This window comes from Tachysurus vachellii, chromosome 15 (assembly GCF_030014155.1).
Source record: "Tachysurus vachellii isolate PV-2020 chromosome 15, HZAU_Pvac_v1, whole genome shotgun sequence".
In the NCBI taxonomy this organism is placed as follows: Eukaryota; Metazoa; Chordata; class Actinopteri; order Siluriformes; family Bagridae; genus Tachysurus; species Tachysurus vachellii.
In genome coordinates this window covers 14,631,063-14,650,314 of record NC_083474.1, presented here as the reverse complement: position 1 = coordinate 14,650,314, position 19,252 = coordinate 14,631,063, and the positions used below count along the sequence as shown (strand labels likewise).

The 19,252-nt window shown below is 37.8% G+C and overlaps 1 protein-coding gene across 1 annotated transcript in view; it reads right to left on the bottom strand.

The window, feature by feature from the left end:
• npas1 (neuronal PAS domain protein 1) overlaps positions 1 to 14,077 on the bottom strand; it is a 37,442-nt gene extending 23,365 nt beyond the window's left edge. The window contains exons 1-3 of the mRNA XM_060888709.1: positions 13,576 to 14,077; positions 5,650 to 5,822; positions 1,907 to 2,145 (exon numbers count right to left, since the gene is read on the bottom strand). Of these exons, the coding sequence (XP_060744692.1) occupies positions 1,907 to 2,145; positions 5,650 to 5,744 (334 nt within the window). The 5' untranslated portion in view covers positions 5,745 to 5,822; positions 13,576 to 14,077. The remainder of the gene's footprint in view (positions 1 to 1,906; positions 2,146 to 5,649; positions 5,823 to 13,575) is intronic.
• Between the last annotated feature and the right edge of the window lie 5,175 nt (positions 14,078 to 19,252).

The window sequence follows — 19,252 nt, the reverse complement described above, 5'->3', positions numbered from 1 at the left end:
CACAGAGAGAGTCTCACAGTCGGGTTTCGCTCTTTCAGAAACACTGGAATAGACAACCATGCAAGCGGACTGCTAATTGCAGCTAAGCTGTTACACCTCTATAATAATAGCAATTAAGCAACCCTTGTAATTATGCTCTGCTCGTTACATAGTTAATGCCCGTAATTACAAATTGCACAGATAATTTCCTCCTCCTTTGGAGTGCAGTCTCTTTTTCACCAGTCATTTTGTTTGCATAGATAGGATGCATGGGAGTAAGAGAGACAGAGGGAGAAAGCAACGCCTGGCCATTGTAGCAGCTGTGTGGAACTTTAATGCGACAGACATAATGAGGATCACACACAGAGTAAAACAGAGATGTTGCACATAAATAGACTCCTTTGGTCCGGCCACTTGTTAACAAGCTTCAGCAAGGACTCTCCCTCTTTTGTCCAGCTCGGCCGGCTCTGAGAAATATCTGCCCACAGGAAGCAGCTAATTGGCTCTCAGATCCATTGTTCAATTCACATTTGTGATGAGGTTTACAGAGCATGAAATGAACAATAAGTTGAATAGGATGAGACCATGATGCCAAATGGTCTCAAAAATGATTCCTCACACACAAAAAAACACTACATGAAAGTGACTGTAGTTTTTGTTCCAAAAAAACAGAGTTAGATGTATATTTTTCTGCCACCTAAAGTTGCGAGTCAACCAGTAAATGCATTATTTTAGATGAGCCGTATTTAGCTCCGCATGACTGCAAGTGATTACTCCTGTGGCGCAATCTCAATTACTTTTCTTACTGTGTGTGTGTGCCTGAACTCCATCTCCCTACTCTACAATCTCTGCAATTTTTAAAGTGAAAGTATCCCCAGTGACATACACAGGCGACCTATAAGACAATAATAGCCTATTCCATTTAAATTCATAATTTAAATTAATAACGCATTTGTATTCATCGACAGCCTGCCACTGTCATGTTAGAATTGAGTTTGGCTGCAGCTTGCTCTCAGCCACCTCCGCTGTTAATAGCGCTCTTGTATGTGAATGGCTCTCTGATTGATGCTATTGTCAATAAGGGCCTCATACACATAGCAATTTCAAAGATATTTTGAAATTCTGTTTGTATTTACCGTTAATAATTCCACTGAAATATTTACATTTCACTTTCTTTCCCTACATGCTGGGACATGGAGAGACTTTTTAATGCAAATATCTGCATTAAATGTATATTTTACTGAAAGCAGTATTTTTTATGCATGTTAATGCAAAGCAGCACATACAAATGATTCATTACCCATTATTCTCTAAAAAATAAAAGATAAAAGACAAAATAGATCCCTTAATATACTTCAAAAATGGCTCATAGACAGTTTATGATCACTGAGGATGATGGATGGAAGATGGAGTTTCAGACTGACAGAAATCAGCTGTATTGATACTAGTGAATGAAATGTGTCTGAACGTGACTTCTGGTTGTTTGAGCAGGTCGTTGTTTGTGTAAAAAAAACAGCATTTGCTGCCAGTGAGTTAAAAAAAACTATAAAAAATTGGTATGAAATGAGATTAATGATCAAGCTTGGATGTAGAAGTTGTTGAGAAATGAAGCTCTATTAAGGAAGATTAAATTTACATGAAGCTGAAAATCTCAGAAAAGTTTTAATTGATTATGAAACTAGCAAGTGGCATTACATCATAAAATCTAAAAAAAAAAAAAAAATCAGGTTTCAGTATACCTTTGTAAAAATAAATGTTTATTAATTGTAATCATTTTAATATTGGAAAAATGTGTATAAAACTTCAAAACATATTTTAAACATATAGTTTTTCTAGTCTTTTTTTTCTTTCTTTTTTTTTTTTTTTTTACTTTACACCGCAAATTTCCTAATTATGACAATCAGAGATGTGAGTAGTCAGTGCTCACCCTTGTTGCAGTTATTGTCCCCCTCCAGCAGGGGGCTCCAGGGCGGGTCTCCCTGACTGGCAAAATGCCTCATGTGCAGGTAGCTGATGGTCAGTCGGATAACCGAAGCCTTGTCCAGCTGGCTGGTGATGGCACCGGGAAGTGGCAGCATTTTGGCCAGCTCAAAAAACTCAAAGTTTTCTTTACCACGACGAGAGCGAGCTGCATTGCGGGACTTCTCTTTCCGCAGGTTTTGTAAACTAAGAGATTGGAGAGAGTGGAAGTCAGGATATAATTAGTTTGTGATTTCTGTGGGCAGCAGAATAAAATCAGGCATTTGTTTTCAGACAAATGTTAGAAGCTAGATTTGAATTAGTTTCTGAAAACAAAACCCAGGACATTTCCTATGATTTAACCAAAAATGAACAAATCTTGTGATGTTTACAGGCTTTAGATGGCATTTAAGATTAAGTTAAAATGGTTCATATACCATTATTCAGCTTTTTTATTTGTTTATTCAGTAAACAAACTGTTGCCACAGCCCATTAAATGAGGAAAACCTGCTGGACTTCACAGCTAGTAACATTCTTTAAACCACGTGGTGTTAGCAACTATTGAGTTTTAAGAACACTTAACATTTATAAGGTTTTTGAGTGTTCCTACAAGGTTCGTTGCAACAGTTTTGGTTTCTTTTCTAACCAACATTCTGAAACAAACCATTATTACAGCAATTATCTTTTAAAGGAAAAATTTAACATGAATTCTACAATATTACTTTCTTGGATCTTGTTAAGTACTTCATTGAGAATTCTGATAGTTTTATTTTGGTTTACACTTTTTTAAGATTGATTTAAGGGAAATGTAATCTCTTTTTCCACATGACCTGAACCCTAGACTATATATTTCCCATTTAGAAATTTGGAAGCTTGTTGCTCATAGAAATACTTGGATTTATTTCTAAATGACTCAAGGATCACTCAGTGAGATCAATGACAACAATAACAACAACAACAAAAATGAATGAAGGTGGTATCAAAATGTACACATTTCCTGCTCCCTACTGTAGCTGTTGCTGCCTTTGTCTCAGCCTTTGTTTTGAGAGTGCTTTGAATTCACACCACTACAATTCCTCTATACTTCAGCACTCAGGAGCAGGTCGAGGCTGAGAAAGCAGAGCTAACCTACAGTGGCAGCGAGGGAGCGATCAGCCTGTTCTCTGCCTGTTTCCATTAGCTGTGCCTTGTTCCAGCCCTGCACTAAACTGAGATCAGTCTAGTCAGTTAAGGCTTGCTGATGTTACACCAGGAAGCTGCAGAAAAGGCTGGTCTTGGATCAGTTCTAGGGGTTAATTTTTTGAAAGAATACAAACATTGAGCTCTTTTCACAGCCTGCCTCCTGGGTAGCAAGCCTCAAGTCTTGATTGAGGGATCAATGGAGAAGAAGGAGCATCTGAGAGGTAGGCCAGGTAGCCTGTCACTCTGATTGGGTATCGACCTGCCCACAGTGGGGCCTGAGTGGGGGGAATTATGTTGTCACGGCGACTCCACAATTTGTGTCTGTGCTGGAAGAAAGAGCCGACATGCCCCCCCACACACACACACCCCATGTCTGTGACATTGATTCTCATTCTGGGGGGCTGTAGATATGTAACAGCAAAGAGAAAGGGGAGGAATTCAAAGAGAAAAGAAGTGTGCGTGCATGCGTGTGTCTCACAGTATGAGTATAAAGAAGAAAGGAAAAATAAATGAGCCTTCAAAAAAGCTTCATTTGTAAATAGTGGCTAGGAGCTTAGCTACAGAATATGTGTGATCTGTAAGGTTATTCAGGCGGGAAGAAATGATAGGTTAGATAGGTTTGATTAAGTCATCGGGATTTGACTGGATTGTGAAAGGTTATTTATTCTTCCTCAGGTAGAGTGTCCAGATTTTATAGCATTGTGTAACAAAGGATGGGTAAAAGCACAATAAAGAGAGGTATGTGCTAATTACCTACAGGATAAAGGCCTTCCTGGTGCAGAGTATAATGTATATACCTTCTTGATAGTTTATTAGTTAGGGCCCAAATACTAAAATGCTACAATTGACTTAAAACAATATGTCGAATGTGAATGTTGAATATGAATCTCAGTGTCTGTTGATACCACAGTGGTGCAAAATGCTGATTTGTTAAACAGCAGCTCCGGCTGCAAGTTTTATATGAATACTCTTTGTTTTAACTTGTTTAACTTCACATGTTTCTAATGTGTTAATGCTTCTATCGTAACAAGAGAGTACACTATTACTTACTTGGCAATTTGTTCATAAATACAGATATAAACATGAAATAATGTGTTCTGTGAAGACATTTATCTAGTGTTTTTGGAAGGAGTGACAGCTATTACTTTAACTATAAAGCAATAAAAGGTATGACCTGTCGTTTTTTAAATAAAATACATTTTCAGCACTGGCAAACTGCTGCTGTATAAGAGGAATAAAAGTCAAGTAGGTTTTACTGTCATTTCCACCACATATAGCACATCCTGAGGCAGTATACAGCACCACTGACAGGGATTATTTTATAAGGCTTATATTATTTTATTATAACTTCATGATAGCTGAATAGGAGTCTAAATACCAGAAGAGATGGGTACAGACATCATTGTATTTTGACAAAAGAATGTGTTAAAAAATGGTTTTTTTTTCATAAGACTGACACTGATCAATTGTATACATTAGACAGAATCCCAGAACTAAGGGAACAAAAAATGTCATGTTGTCTTTAAGTAAAGTGCATATTTGTGTGTGAGTAAGAATATGTGTCTATTAATCTGTACATTTGTCTCTTGTTTCTGTTTACTAACAACAGTTGTGCTGTGTTCTCTCACTGCCTTTAAAACAGAAGCGTTCTGTGTGAAAGAGCCCTTTAAAACATCTCGTTATTACACCAGAACGTCTCTGGAGAGGCACAATCAATACGGCACCATCGATTACGCTGAGTTTTATATCCACCTACAGACGAGGCGACGTTAATAATTCCACAGAAATTTCTTTAATGTCTCACAAATGGAACGAAACACAGTCTGTCATGTACAGAGGGAAGTTTATCCATGCACATGCACTATATCTCAGAGTATTTTGGCCTGACTGTGTTGTGTTGTTAGATCTGGGGTTGTGAATGTAACTTACCCCAGAGGACTGGCAGTAAAACCTGATTATTAATTTAAGTGCATTTTGTGGTAAAATGTAGTTTTGGGTTTGTTTGTTTGTTTTTGTTTTTTTTTTTTATAAATGGAGCATTTATTTGACATTTCTTGCTATTGTCTCTCTGGTTTTGATGAGGTGTGATTTTTTATTTCACATTCTTATTAATATAATTGAACTGATTAAAATTCAGGCTTCTAAATTCATAACAATTCATATGACACAGTGTTACAGTAAGAGTTAGGTGAAGGGTTTTTAATCCAGTGAGATTCCCTGTGCTAGATCATGTTCTAATAAGCTTTTGTGAGATGAGGTATATTTAGGAGAATAAACCTTTTTGGAACATTTCAATCTTTAAGCAGTTTAGTTTCTATCTTTTGTATGTGCTTCTGATCTCACCGCTTGAAGGATCATTTATAGGACCAGTTGTAATTTGTGTGTATATAAAGTTTACATTCATATTTATTGGACTTACCAACAGATTAAACTGTAACTGCAAACAGAAATGATGCAGGAATATTTAGAAATGCATATTCATAATTTCTATACATGCATGATTAATAAATATATAACACGCTGTCTCACCAGGGTAGGGTGGGCGGCTTGGCGAGGAGTCCTTGCAGGAAATCCCACTCCACACTAACACACTTTCCCTCACTGACGAACGGCATGGCCGCCATCCTGTCCTACGTGCGCCGCCGCTGATGCAGGCTGCGATCGGCCGAGGCTATGTCAGACCCAGATCTCCCGCAGAGGGGCTGAACAAATGAGGAGATGGAAGACAAGGGGGATAAAGAGAGGGGTTAGCGGAATCAAGTCACAAACATAATTTTTTGTTTACTAATGTTCAAAATGGCTATTTGTCCCAAACTTTCTATAAAAAATGGATTTATATTACTTTATATAATATATATTTTATCTATTTGGAACACAAATAATATTTATAGAAACAGACACACAAAACTCCTTTACATTGTTTACATGACATGCACAAGTGTGAGATCTAATAAAGACCTTTTTCTCAAAATTATCTCAATATACATAATGCCTGCAATATACATATGAATTATTTAACATCAGCAACCCTCAAATTATCTCACAGAATAATGCAAATACACCCATACGTACTCATCCGGTCCAGCTTCCAGAGTTTCTAGTGCCATTTCAGTGGAATCCCCAGTGTTTGGCTAGTCTGTATGACATTTAAAGGGCTGGCTTGCCCTCCAGCAGCCTGGTGTCACCCCACCAGTGTTTGCTACCCTCTGGCCAGCCCTGGGTGCCACTCAGCACTATCGTTGATCTAAACCACTCTGGCATAAAGCCCTGGACTTACATCACCTCTCTGACCTTACCTGGCACACGCATAGACACACACAGACATCCGTGTGACCTCTGGTGTGAGTCGATGAAATCTATGACCTGACATTCAACCCAGCTAAACCTGCATTAGCAGCTGCTTAACGTTGGACTATCTGCTTCATCGTGACTGGGAAAAGCTTAAAGACTAAATAAGAACATATACATGATGTGGTTTGAAATGATGTGGTTAATGATCTAAGTAGCTCATACACTGCCTCAGATAGAGAACAGACCGGAGGTTTTCACTGGTGAGTTGCCTGGGGACCACTGAATCTTTGTGGATGAAGAATTTTTGCACCTGATTGAATCTGCGTGTGAAACCGAACTTGTGGGAGCAGACAGCAAATGCAATCTAAAGAAATATATATCTATCAGACAAAAGCACAATTTCAAATGTAATCCTGCATTTACTTCACAGTTATTATAAGTGGCTTAGCTACCAAGAAAAGGATTTACTATGCTAGCTGTAGCTAGTGAGATACCAATCTAGTTCATTATAGCTCGCTAGCATCATACCTTCAAGCAACATTCTAGACATGTAACTAAATTTCCTTTGTGGTAAACACATTCAGTGCTCTTATTCAAATTACTAAGACTAAGGTACGTAGTTAGCTAATTTGCAAACAACTGCTGAGATAATTACAAATAGTGAATATATAATGAGGCAAAGTCAAGATTGAACTTGTGTCATAAGTGAAGAAAGTGTCTTTTTGACACAATTGAACAAATGCGTTTTAGAGTGTTGCCTAAACCTGTGTAATTCACAGCTAGTCAATGATAGACTGTAATCTTTTTACTAGCCATATCTGACTGCTGTTTTTCACTGAAAAAGTCACTGAAACTACAAAGGTATAAGCTATGAAAATATCAGCTATGACATCTCTCTTTTGTGAATGTTCAAAGTAAGATAATATAAATGCTCTCTCTCTCTCTCTCTCTCTCTCTCTCTCTCATGTTATCAACCCTATCAAAGTCCTCTCTGGAATTTAGTCTATCTCTTCCTCCATCTAATCATCAAAATCTTTCTCTCCACCCTTACTAATTCTTTAGACATAGCGGAGGTGCCTTCCTCCATAATCATTTAATTAACTTTATAACCTCGTAGCTGGTTGTGTCACTATGCATGTTCTTTACAAATGGACGCACCCAAAGACGTACCCATGAGCAAACAGTGAAGTAGCTGATCACCAAAGATAAGACAAATATAATGTCAAAAGTGTCGTTTCCATACAAGCAATATAAACCCTTGTTCAATGGGATTCTAATATGACACCCAGAATGATTTAGAAATGAGATAAAATACATTCAAGTATTCTCTTATTGCTTGTATGTCTATGCTATAGCTCTTTCTGTCTTCTTTAAATCATGAAAGGGTCCTTAAATGATCTTTTAAAACCTTTTTCAGTTGATTATGTCTTCGGTTTGTGTTTGCTGTATCGTTATGTAGCAATACATTTCTTCTTCTTCTTCTTTTTGCAACTTAGAATTCTTTCTTTTCATGGATAAATTACAAAGTCACACTTGCCTTTTTTCACTCAAAAACATGTGCTCAATTGTAGCCTTTTAAATTCTACCCTCTGGGGTGAGAATATTTAGACAGGCAAAAATGTATTTAGAATAAAATCCTGACATGATGTGATTAAACAACGTTTTGTGTATCTTGTAAAATGATTTTTGTTTTAAATCTTGTTTGAAAAAGATTTTCATTATAACTTTTCTTATCTTATAACTTGCTATTTTTAAAATGTATAAGTTTGTCCCATCCTGCAAATGTCTATGGTTGATTTATGGGTATTAAATAATAATAATAATAATAATAATAATAATAATAATAATAATAATAATAATAATAATATTTAAGCATGTGCCTATGTAGAAGCCTAAATTTGATGTGCACCAATGTGATCCAGATTACACTGTATATATATATATATATATATATATATATATATATATATAATATATATAGTGGTGGAAATTTTAAATGTCATGAGTGTTTGTATATGATAATTGTTATGTGCTTTTAGAGTAAATTCTGTGTGTCAGTCTAGGGAGAAAGAACAAGAGGCCCTTGTTCCAGCCATTGACTGTGTACATGCTTGAAAGATGGAAACTTTCTGTTCCAGTGTTGGGAGTGTGTGTGCATGTGCTTGATAAGAACTGAAAATGGACTGTGACCTTGCCTGACTAAGTCTGAGATGATAACTCAAAGAGAAACATCTTCAGAAACCAGGGCGGGTGCATGAACATGAACACACCCACACCTGGGGTAGAAAAGGGTGACAGGAAACACTAGAATTTGCTTCTTCACTGTGTAGACTTTGAACTGTATGGAAGATGCCTTTTTGTGCAGCAAAATAAAATTTTATCTTTACTTCTTTGTTTTTACCACTACCTCTGAGTCTGAGTGTATTTTATACATCTAGGTTAAAACTGCCACCACTGTATAATTTGGTTTTGCTCCTATTCTTTTGATATTTGTCAAATAATAAGTAAAGCTGTTCTTTTTTTTTGAAGATTAAAATGTCCACTGTGCCTTAAACTGTTGGCCCTGAGAGCAGTAATGGCAGGTTCTGTGGCCGGTGGGTTCTCACTGTGGCTGAAACACAGAAGCACACTGAGGACGGGACAACGGTTGGGGATGAGGCCAGGGTTTATGTCTGGCAGAGCTTGGTCTGTTTGTTTTCAGAAGGGATCATTAATTAGGGCCTCCAGCTGTCAGAGCTTCGTTAGCATGCTCCGCCCCACCCCTCAGAGAGGCCAAACAAGGAAATGAACACATTAAAGCCACTTCGCACGAACACAATGCAGCAATCCAGCTTCAATCACACACACACACACACACACACACACACACACACACACACACACAAACAAATCCCAATGTTATTCACCCCATATTTACATGCCAGATGTTACGTTGCCATTTTGTTTTTTAAATGTCACACACACTTGTATGGAGATGACCACCAGATTTTCAGCCAGCTGTGGAAACTTTTTTCAGGACCTTGACCTTCAGGTGGTCATTTCACTTTTAGCTGATTGAGTACAGGCAGATCATGTAAAATAAAGCACTTGTTGAATCTTTCTCAGTAACCACACTCTCTTCTCTTTGCACTTTACTGAAGACTTCGAAGGCATCGAAAGAATGTAATAGCAGTGGTGCTTATGCTAAATTGTAATAAAACTCATCTTGATCTACTGCTGTTGTTCATTGAACTAGATGTAAACAGGGCACTATGGTTTGAAGTCAGCTTACAATCCACTGTGGCCTTTAAAAAGACATTTAGTAGTCACTCAGCATAGGTTTAATATAGGATTTGGTTTACTGACTGGTACCAAATCCTATATTAAACCTATGCTGAGTGACTACTAAATGTTTTTAGATGTAGTAGATAGATTTCCCATCTGTTTCCATTCACATCACTACTCTTAACAAAACTTTCCCCTGTTAGCTGGATCATACTCAATCAACCTATCACAAATCTTCAGGCACATGCTTCCTATTTCACTTTACTCTCATCTCTTTCTTGTGTGCTGTCTGTTCCTTCACTATTTAACTGGACATTTTACACTAACATTATGTTTTATAAATTTGGCCTAGCTGGATTTCAATGCTGTGAGAATAGATAAACAGAAGACACAACATATGCCACAGTTTTCTTATCCAGCTAGGTGATAAGCTAAGTACGATCAGACTCTGGGAAGAGAAAAGCATATCAGAAATGGAACAGAAATTTAGTATCTGAAGATGGAAAAATCCTGTTTCTTTAAGATATATGGCACATACAATATGCATTACCAATCAAAGGTTTGGACACCAGATTAATCACCTTCAAAAGATTTTTATATATAAAAAAAAATATATATTTTTTACGGTGAAAAGTATTTTTTACTCATTTTTATATAATGTCTTCTTCTTTAAGAGCCTAGAAAATGGGAAATTTAAGTAAAGCCTCCAGAGTAAAGCTCCTTCCCAAAGCTGCCAAGACCCATCACCAATCAGAATTTAAAATGATGCAACATAGTAGTAAATAATATAAAACAAGAACCCTTTATGATTAGTTGTATCCAAACTCAGTTAAGAGGGAAAGCCAAATATACAAAAAAATATCTAATGATAATTATTCTTCTCATCTAAAATACATTAAAAAGTCAGACGGGATCTTATATTTTCTGACTACTGATCAGTCAGCACTGTCCATCTTACTATCTCACTCTTTTAAGTAGACTGTCCTCTTGTCTTTCTGAGCAAACTCCTATGTTTTTTCATGCCCGACCTTGGCGCTTCGCAATCATTCCCCTCTCCAAGGTTCCCCTCATCTCTCCAGGGCTGGAGCTCACGGCTTTGCTTTTCCTACACCATTAATTATCTAATGGAATCAATACACAGTTCGATTAGATCAAAATGACCCTGCCCCGCCCCTGACCAGCTGCAGATATGATGAGGGTGATGCAATGGACAGTGAGTGAGACCAATCAGCATGTTGAGCTCCTGATCTTGTCTTTTTCCCCTCACAGTGAATAAACAGTAACTCGCACAAGTGGAAAAAAAAACATTTGCAGCTGTATATTTGCGGATATTTATGGGTGGAAGAGGAAAAGAAAAGCAGATGTTTTCAAACTTTGCCTAAAACTGTTGATATTCAATGCTCCTGAGCCTTTTAAAGCCTTCTTTCTTTCTTTTTTCATGAATGGAAACTCATTCAGTGGAAATCTTCATATTCATTAAGGCATTAAGGAATATTTAGTAGGTGAGTTTATAAACACACTTCATACATATCATTATAATAAACATAGCCACAATAAAAAGTAAAAGAACAGACAGATGCACACACACACACAAATTACACACAACACATAGAAATGACCACAGCAGATTACCTTGAAACACAGATAGGTTGGTGTATGTATATTTCTTAGCATTAATACAGTACACATGCTCCATTATTTAATAAAAAAATCTCAATCTTAAGTTAGAATTTATAAATAAAATATGATTTTTATTGCTTTTAATATTTATAGCTTATTTTAGATATGTGATTTAGATCTGTGATAGATATGCAATTTATAAATCTCATTTATATACCATGTATTAATATATCTGAATACACAATGTGTAACACACCCATCCATCTATATTTCTATCCATCCATTTATCTTATACACCAAGATATAAGAGAGTGACTGATCAGCTTTAGGCACCTGTATGTTCTCTGTCCACTTTTATGTATTTCCCAGGCTGAAAACAATGCTTCAGCTTTTTTTGTGAGTATGGAGGAACAGTACAGTGTATATGATGTATATAAAAATATCTGTGTGTGTCCCTGCAGGGCGGGTTATGAATGGCAGAAGATGTTATGTAAGGGCCACAGCGGGCTCCAGTGGACAGGCTGACCACAGATCAGGTCAACCGAGTGTGACACCAACAGCCTCTTCCTGACACTCCACTGACACTGTCTGTCACTGAACCTGTCCGTCCCATTCTGTGCATATGTATGTGTGTGTGTGTGTGTAGGTGTGATCTGCCATAAACAGTCCTATTGCTCCCTCACCTCAGTGTCTCTGAGTGTGTGTGTATATGTGTGTATTTGTGTGTGAGCTTATGACAGCATTAAAACTCCAACAATCCCCATCATTGTGTTTACATTCTTCTTCCCACTTCTACTTCCACTTGTACAGTTTCCACTTCTCAATAATAATGCTGGATAAGTACATATATGATGTACTGCTCATTTAGTGTACAGGAAAGCATGGAGGAAATTACATAGCAGTATATTCTAAACCCTCATGATTCTATATGACCTGAAATTAAGGTACACAGTAGCCTTAACTGTTAAAAAGAGATTTTTTGGAGATGATTTTAGGATTAAATCTCAGAAGCCTTAGGAGCAACAGAGACATTTTTATGGGGAAAAAAATAAAACAAAAATTAGTTATGGACAACAAAAAGAGAAAAAACAGAGTGTGTGCACACACACACGCACACACAAACACACACACATGCACAAACCAGTAAACACTTTAATCTCAGATTAACTGCTTCAGCTTTTTAAGTCTTTATCGCATCACTAAGCTGTTCTCCAGCCTGCTGCTTTACAAAACTTTTCACCAAAGTAGTTGTGTTTATCTGTTATTTGTCTTTATTACTTAGATCAGGAGGAATACCAAAGCCGGTCTTATCTTCAGATATTTATTAAAAAATGGGATTCATTTGGCAATAAACACTTTTTTTTACAATGGAAATTACAGTGAAACTGACGTTCATGGAAGAAGCATCATGGCTTAATATAGGTGCTTCTGATTAAAACTGATCAAAACAAATGGCCTAAAAATATAATAACATTTTTTTTGCATAACAAATATTAGAGTAGCCAATACACCTATGTGCAATTAAGATTGAAGGAAACTGGACTGCCTGGAGAAAGCCTAAGGTGGGACTGAGAGCAGTTTCAGTGCAATAATAATAATAATAATAATAATAATAATAATAATAATAATAATAATACATTCTGCATGTTGTTAAATGCAGCTCTTATGGCTATGTATAATGTTTTAGAGTTTTTTTCCCCCAAAACTAAAAAAAAAAATTCTCCAGTCACAGAAATCATTCATCTTTTCACACAGTCAAAATGTTTAATTAATGCTTAATACCTAAGTTCAGTTTTGTTCATTACAAGTAGTAATATGTTTAATAGTCTCGCTTAATCCAAGTGATTAAATCCACAGGCATCGGATAACAAAACCGTGTTATCCTCTCCCTCTTGGTAAGTAGCTTACATGGAAAGAGGCATCATTATAGATGAGCTAATCCTATAAAATCCATTAATTAACAGAGACATAATGTAGAATAGCCGTGAGCAGCGGGCTGCGATCATCATCATCCCGGGTGTGTGTGTGTGTGTGCCGACAGTCCCAAACTTTCCCACCATCAAACCTTCAGGCACATGGCTACTAACAAGTGCAGAGCAAAGCCACAGAGACTAACAGAGAATAAACTCAGCCACAGTCAGGAACAGGAAATGTTCTACTGTTATATGGAACAAACATTAAATAATGACTTGCCAGAAGGTGAACCAAGTGAAATAGCACGTGCTGAAATTATACACAAGTGTGTACACTTTCCAGAACAGAAAGTAAAAGTGCACTAACCTGATGTGCATGTCCAGTGTTGCGCGGCTATGCGGGGGCGCACGCTGCCTTCCTCTCCTTTTCCTCGGATGCCCCTGGACTTGTAAGAATACCTTACACACGACCCACACGTTCCAGGACCCTGACGCGCATAGGCGCTCGCTCTCTCTCTCTCCCTCACACACACACTCTCTCTAGGGAGTTACAAGGGGTCAGACTGGACGAAGAACAATTCAGTTTACACAAAAGACCAGGCAGACACACACACACACACGCACGCGCGCGCGCACGCACTTAGCTATCCACCACGAGCGCAGGCACAACACAGAGTGTGTGCGTGTGTTTGCATCTGTGTGCGCGTTAGCAATGGCACAGACACCTGCGTGTCTCACACTCACGCCTTCTCTATAACTCTTGTCGTTTTTCTTCCTCTCTCTGCACTTTTCCTCCTACTATTCAGCTTAGAGACTTCTCAGATATGACTTGAGGGAAAGATAAACTCTCTCTCTCTCTCTCTCTCTCTCTCTCTCTCCCCCTCTCTCTCTCCTATCCTATCCTATCCTAGCCTAGCAGGAGCTTATTCTCTTTATTTCCTCTCGGGAAAGCTATGCACACCAGTTGTCTGTTCACTCCCCCCACCTCCCTCTCTCTCTCTCTCTCTCTCTCTCTCTCTCTCTCTCTCCTCGTCGCTCTCGCGCTCTCTTCTGCAATTGCTAGTAAATATAAAAGGCATGCTTGTACAGACCCTGCCTCAGTCTCTCTCTCTATCTCTCTCTCTCTCTTCCACTCACTTCTACTCCTCCCTCTCTTTCTCAGTCTCTCCCTCGCTTTCGTTTACCCTCCCTCCTCCTCCTGACTGGCCCTTACTTTCTTTCTCACTGTCAAAGCTGCCTTTCAAATGCTGATTAGCACCCAGAGTAAAAAAGAGAGAGAGAGAGAGAGAGAGAGAGAGAGAGGAAGAGAGGGAGAGGAAGAGAGAGAGAGAGAGAGAGAGAGGAGGGCTTTGCCTAAGAACAAGGAGAGGATTCCATCACATTGAACCACAATGTAAACCATTTCCGTGGCCACTTTCACATTATCTCTCAGACATTACGCAAAGAAGTGAGCATCCTCTCACATCAATCAGAGGATCTCCAGATACAATCCCACTCACACATATAAGCAAATAATCTCACTCGGGTAGTTAGTTGGCTTTTGCGAAAGCTATTTCTCTCTCCTCCCCCGTTCGTTCCCCTTGCCCTCAAACACTTCTCAGAATATTGATACGTCAGCCCCCTCCTTTTTAGCCTTCTCCATCTCTCTCTCTTTCCCTCTTCTCTCTCCATCACTCACTTTCCCCACTGAATACTGATAGGCTGTCTACTTCGTGGTCTGGGTTTTGAATTTTCTCTCTCTCTCATTTTCGTACTTTCTCTGCAATCATGAAAAGGCCCAAAGAAACATAAAGACTGGAACACGCAGCAGAAGTTAATGCACTTCAACATAAAATTCAAAGTATCATTTCAATTTAGAGGAAGCTAATATGGGTTTACACATATAGGAACGGGGTATGGAGAAGATACCCTGTTGATTAAAAATAAAATAAAGGGTAGTGAATTGGTCTTTAGAGGTCATAAAGAAAGAAATCATACAGTCAAAATAATAGTACGAGATATGGGTAAGTGATGGAAACAAAACATATTCTTAGGACACTTAAAGATGATTCACATGACGTATGATTACATACTGTATAGGTTTGCTATTAAAGCACCAGCAACACTAAAGTTGCTTTTAAACATAAATACTGAAAAACTGACTTTTATATAATGTCAACAACAACAACAAAAAAATTGTTTAACAGTGAAAAGGAGGGAAATGAAATAAATTTGATTGTATGTACAGTACTGTTTAAAGCAAATATAATGAAAGTAAACCTTTTTGCACTAAAATAAAAAAAAAACACTATAATGAATAACTTTTGCACTTTTATAAATAATTTTTTACAAAGCATTTTGGAGAATCTGCCACAGTTCTTCATGAGACTTTGGGTGTCACACTTGTTTCTTTCCTGCATGCAAATAAAGCAGCCTTCATTAGGCTTTTTGTGTGAAAAGTGATCTGTTACATAATATAAAATGTTTGATTCAACAATGCAGATATAAATGAAAACATATTTTGTACAAAACATGGGATGCCTAACAATATCTGAGATTGTAGATTTATATAATAGTATATAAAAGTATATAAAAGTTATAAAATTATAAAAGTATATAAAAGCATATAAAAGTTGTAAAAATAAATCACAATATTTTACAAATTAAATCTGATTTATGAATTCTGATACCTAATTGATCAAATATCATTATTGTATGATATATAGGCCAGCACTAGTCCAGGAAATTATCATCTCCTGCATATGTAGCATATAGGTGAGAGATAAGATATGAATGTAGAAATTGAGAAATTGAGAAACTCCATTAAATATTTAAAATATGGATCTATGATATAACAAACATACAAAACTGTAACTGTGTCACTAAACAGGATGAGACAGACATGTGAGAAAGCTGATCTTATGTAGTAAATGTACTTTTACAAGTGTATGAGCAATTCATCCTTGACTTCTTTTATTGCTTCAGACACACACACACACACACACACTCACACACTCACACACTCACACACTCACCACACATGCTCACACACACATACACACACACCAACACACATGGGGACATGATTAGAACATGTGAAACCCCAGAAATTAACTCAAGCTTAGAATCAAACTGGGGACTGTGTCGCAGCAATGCTACCTGCTGTGCCAGCATGCCACCCTCAAGCAATTCAATACAAATTCATTTTTGTGGTAAACCTGCTGCACATCCATGTTTATGTGGAATCACACGTTTATTAAAAAACTCTAAAAAGACAAAAGTTACACTTTAATATAGACACATCTGACAGACACATTTATGAATGACTTACACTTACTATATAGAATCATGTTAAATCTGTGCTTGTCATAATCACACCCCGGAGACAGAGAGGGAAAAACTGTCATATTGTGGGACAGTCTATTCAGGTAAATGTATATGTATTTGTGTGACAGGGGTTCATGAGTCATCTTTGGTTTGCAGAAGATACAAGAAGAAAAAACATGTGATCCCATACTCTTAGCACTGTTTCATACTGTCCTTGGATCACTGCTGTCTAGAGATCTCGTTATCATCTGTGTAATCTCTTTGCCTTTACCTGTGAGACAAAGCAGCGCAAAGTTATAATAGAAAAAAACACAATTTTAACACTCTAACCAGAAACTGTGGTGTAATCATCAGGATCTATAGTTTGTTCAGTTTAAACACCAGTATAACTAAAATGATCACTTTCAACAGGCAGGATTCCCACAATTACTTTAAATTGATGGACCAAAAGATGTGAGCACCTGGTGAATGAGTGCATAACAGAGAGAGAGAGAGAGAGAGAGAGAGAGAGAGAGAGAGAGAGAGAGAGAGAGAGAGAGAGAGAGAAAGAGAACTATTTGTGTGTGTATGTGCGTAACTCAGTGATGGACTGGCATCCAGTGTGTGTTCCTTCCTTGCCCTCAGTGTGTCTATGACTGGCTCCAGTTCCACTGTAACACTTACAAGGATCATACTGACATATACTGAAAGACAAAAAATATCAGATGTATGTCAAGAAACAAAGAGTGACATTCAGCAGGATTTATATATTGTATATCTGTTCTTTTGTCTTTAATTGAATTCATTATTTCAGTATTTTTAAAGGCACAGTTCTAAAAAAAAAATGCTGCATTAGATTTTAGAAAGTACGTTACTCAAAGTATTTTTACTTTCTAAAATGATACACTTTCAGTACATTGTCAATACAGTCATAAATCTAGATTCTTTATCTCTTGTTGTTTATACAGTTTAGGGCTTCCTCTATGTAAGCTCATTTAGGACGCTAAGAATTCTAAACTAACCAAACAATATAATAATCCAGATATATGATCAATAACGATCCATATCTTATCACATCTCAATTGTTCATACATGTGCAAACAAGACTTTAATGAGTCAATATTTCAGCAGCCGAGCTCAGCTGGCATCAGTCACACTCAAATGTTCTAGGTAATTCAGCTGAAAATGTATGTCATGTACTCTTTTTATGTACTGGACTGCAGTAAAATGGTATTCCTGAATGTTAAATCAAATGTATTCTGTGATTAATGCAAACTGTTATGCTATCTCACCTGGATGCTGTAGATTTGTACCTGAGAACTGCTGCTATAATCATAAAGACTATCCTGTGCCTATTCTGGAAATCTTATTCACAACATCCTCATACTGAAGAGCCTTTTTACCAATACAAGCAAGAACATCCAAGCAGCCAAAATCAGACACGTTAGCATAGCACTTTTGCTAACTCTTCTTCTGATTCATTTTATTTGGATTAATTTCGACCCTTCCTGCACTCTCTCATTCTCTATGCAGCACTGACCCATTGCTGTCCTGCGCCACATCTCGTACCTTTCACCAGCTCTGTCAGCACAAAGAGTAATTACCACCATAATTTACTCTTCTTTTAGTGAACATGCCAGGTTGTGTGTTGTGTGCGATTTTGTATCCAGCTCTGTGTGTGTGTAAATGTACATATAAATGGGTGCTCATATTGCATGATAGTACCTGGCTAACCTCCCACTGGTCCAATTACCTCTGACCCAAAACCCCTTAATCTCGATCCATTCATCCACCCTCTGCACCTCAAGCACAAACCTCATGTTCCCATGTGAATGCCCCTTCACCATTCCCTGACCAGGCTGCTCCCAGAGCTGCTTCCTCACAAACCTGGTCCCAGGTTAGCTGACGACATCAGGAGGCTTAACGAGCTCTGAATATTAATGAGCTGTTTTAAATACAAATAACATATGCAATTCAATGAGTTGGGAAGTGCATGCAGACAGCGGCAGAAAACAGTCCAAATACATAACCTGCAGGATCATCAATGCTTAAATAATAGGCACATCTATCAAACCCGTATTGATTTGTCAGCTATGCTACTTGGCGTGATACTTTTTGTGCCATCTTGAAAACTGAACAAATAAATAAATAACGCGTCACATGACTTTCACATGATCCTTTTGTTTTATTATTTTTGTCATGTTATGTGCTCTGACGATTTGTGTCTCCTGTCCCCCCTTCTCCTTCATCATTCTTTCCTCCCTCCTCCCTCCCTTTTATCCCTTCCTCCATCCTTCTCTCTGTTCACCTACTCGATATGCCAGCCTTGTTCTCCTGCAGTCTCCAGCCCAACTTTCTGACCCACTTCCTATTTCCTCCCTGGCCCTGTGATCAAAGCTTGCAGGACGGCATTGCCGTGGGCAGTGGAGAGCGGGAGTGAGGGATGAAGGGATCGATGGTGAAGGAGTAGAGGAAGAGAGGGGCAGGCAGGGGGATGCAGCACACAAGAACGAATAGAGAGATCACATAGAGAGCATAGCGAGGACCCAGGTGATTCCTCACTCCAAGGGCAAAGAGATGATTTCAGTTAGTCAAGCCACTGATTGGTAATTTGATGCACAACATACATGCTTTGAATCTTACTTATGGATTCTCATGAGTCTTACAGCACACATCTTCTTACAACCTGTAGCTCAAAAGACACTAATAGTTCAAAGTCCAACGTATAGCAAATCAGTGTTTAAATCAGTTTGTGCAAG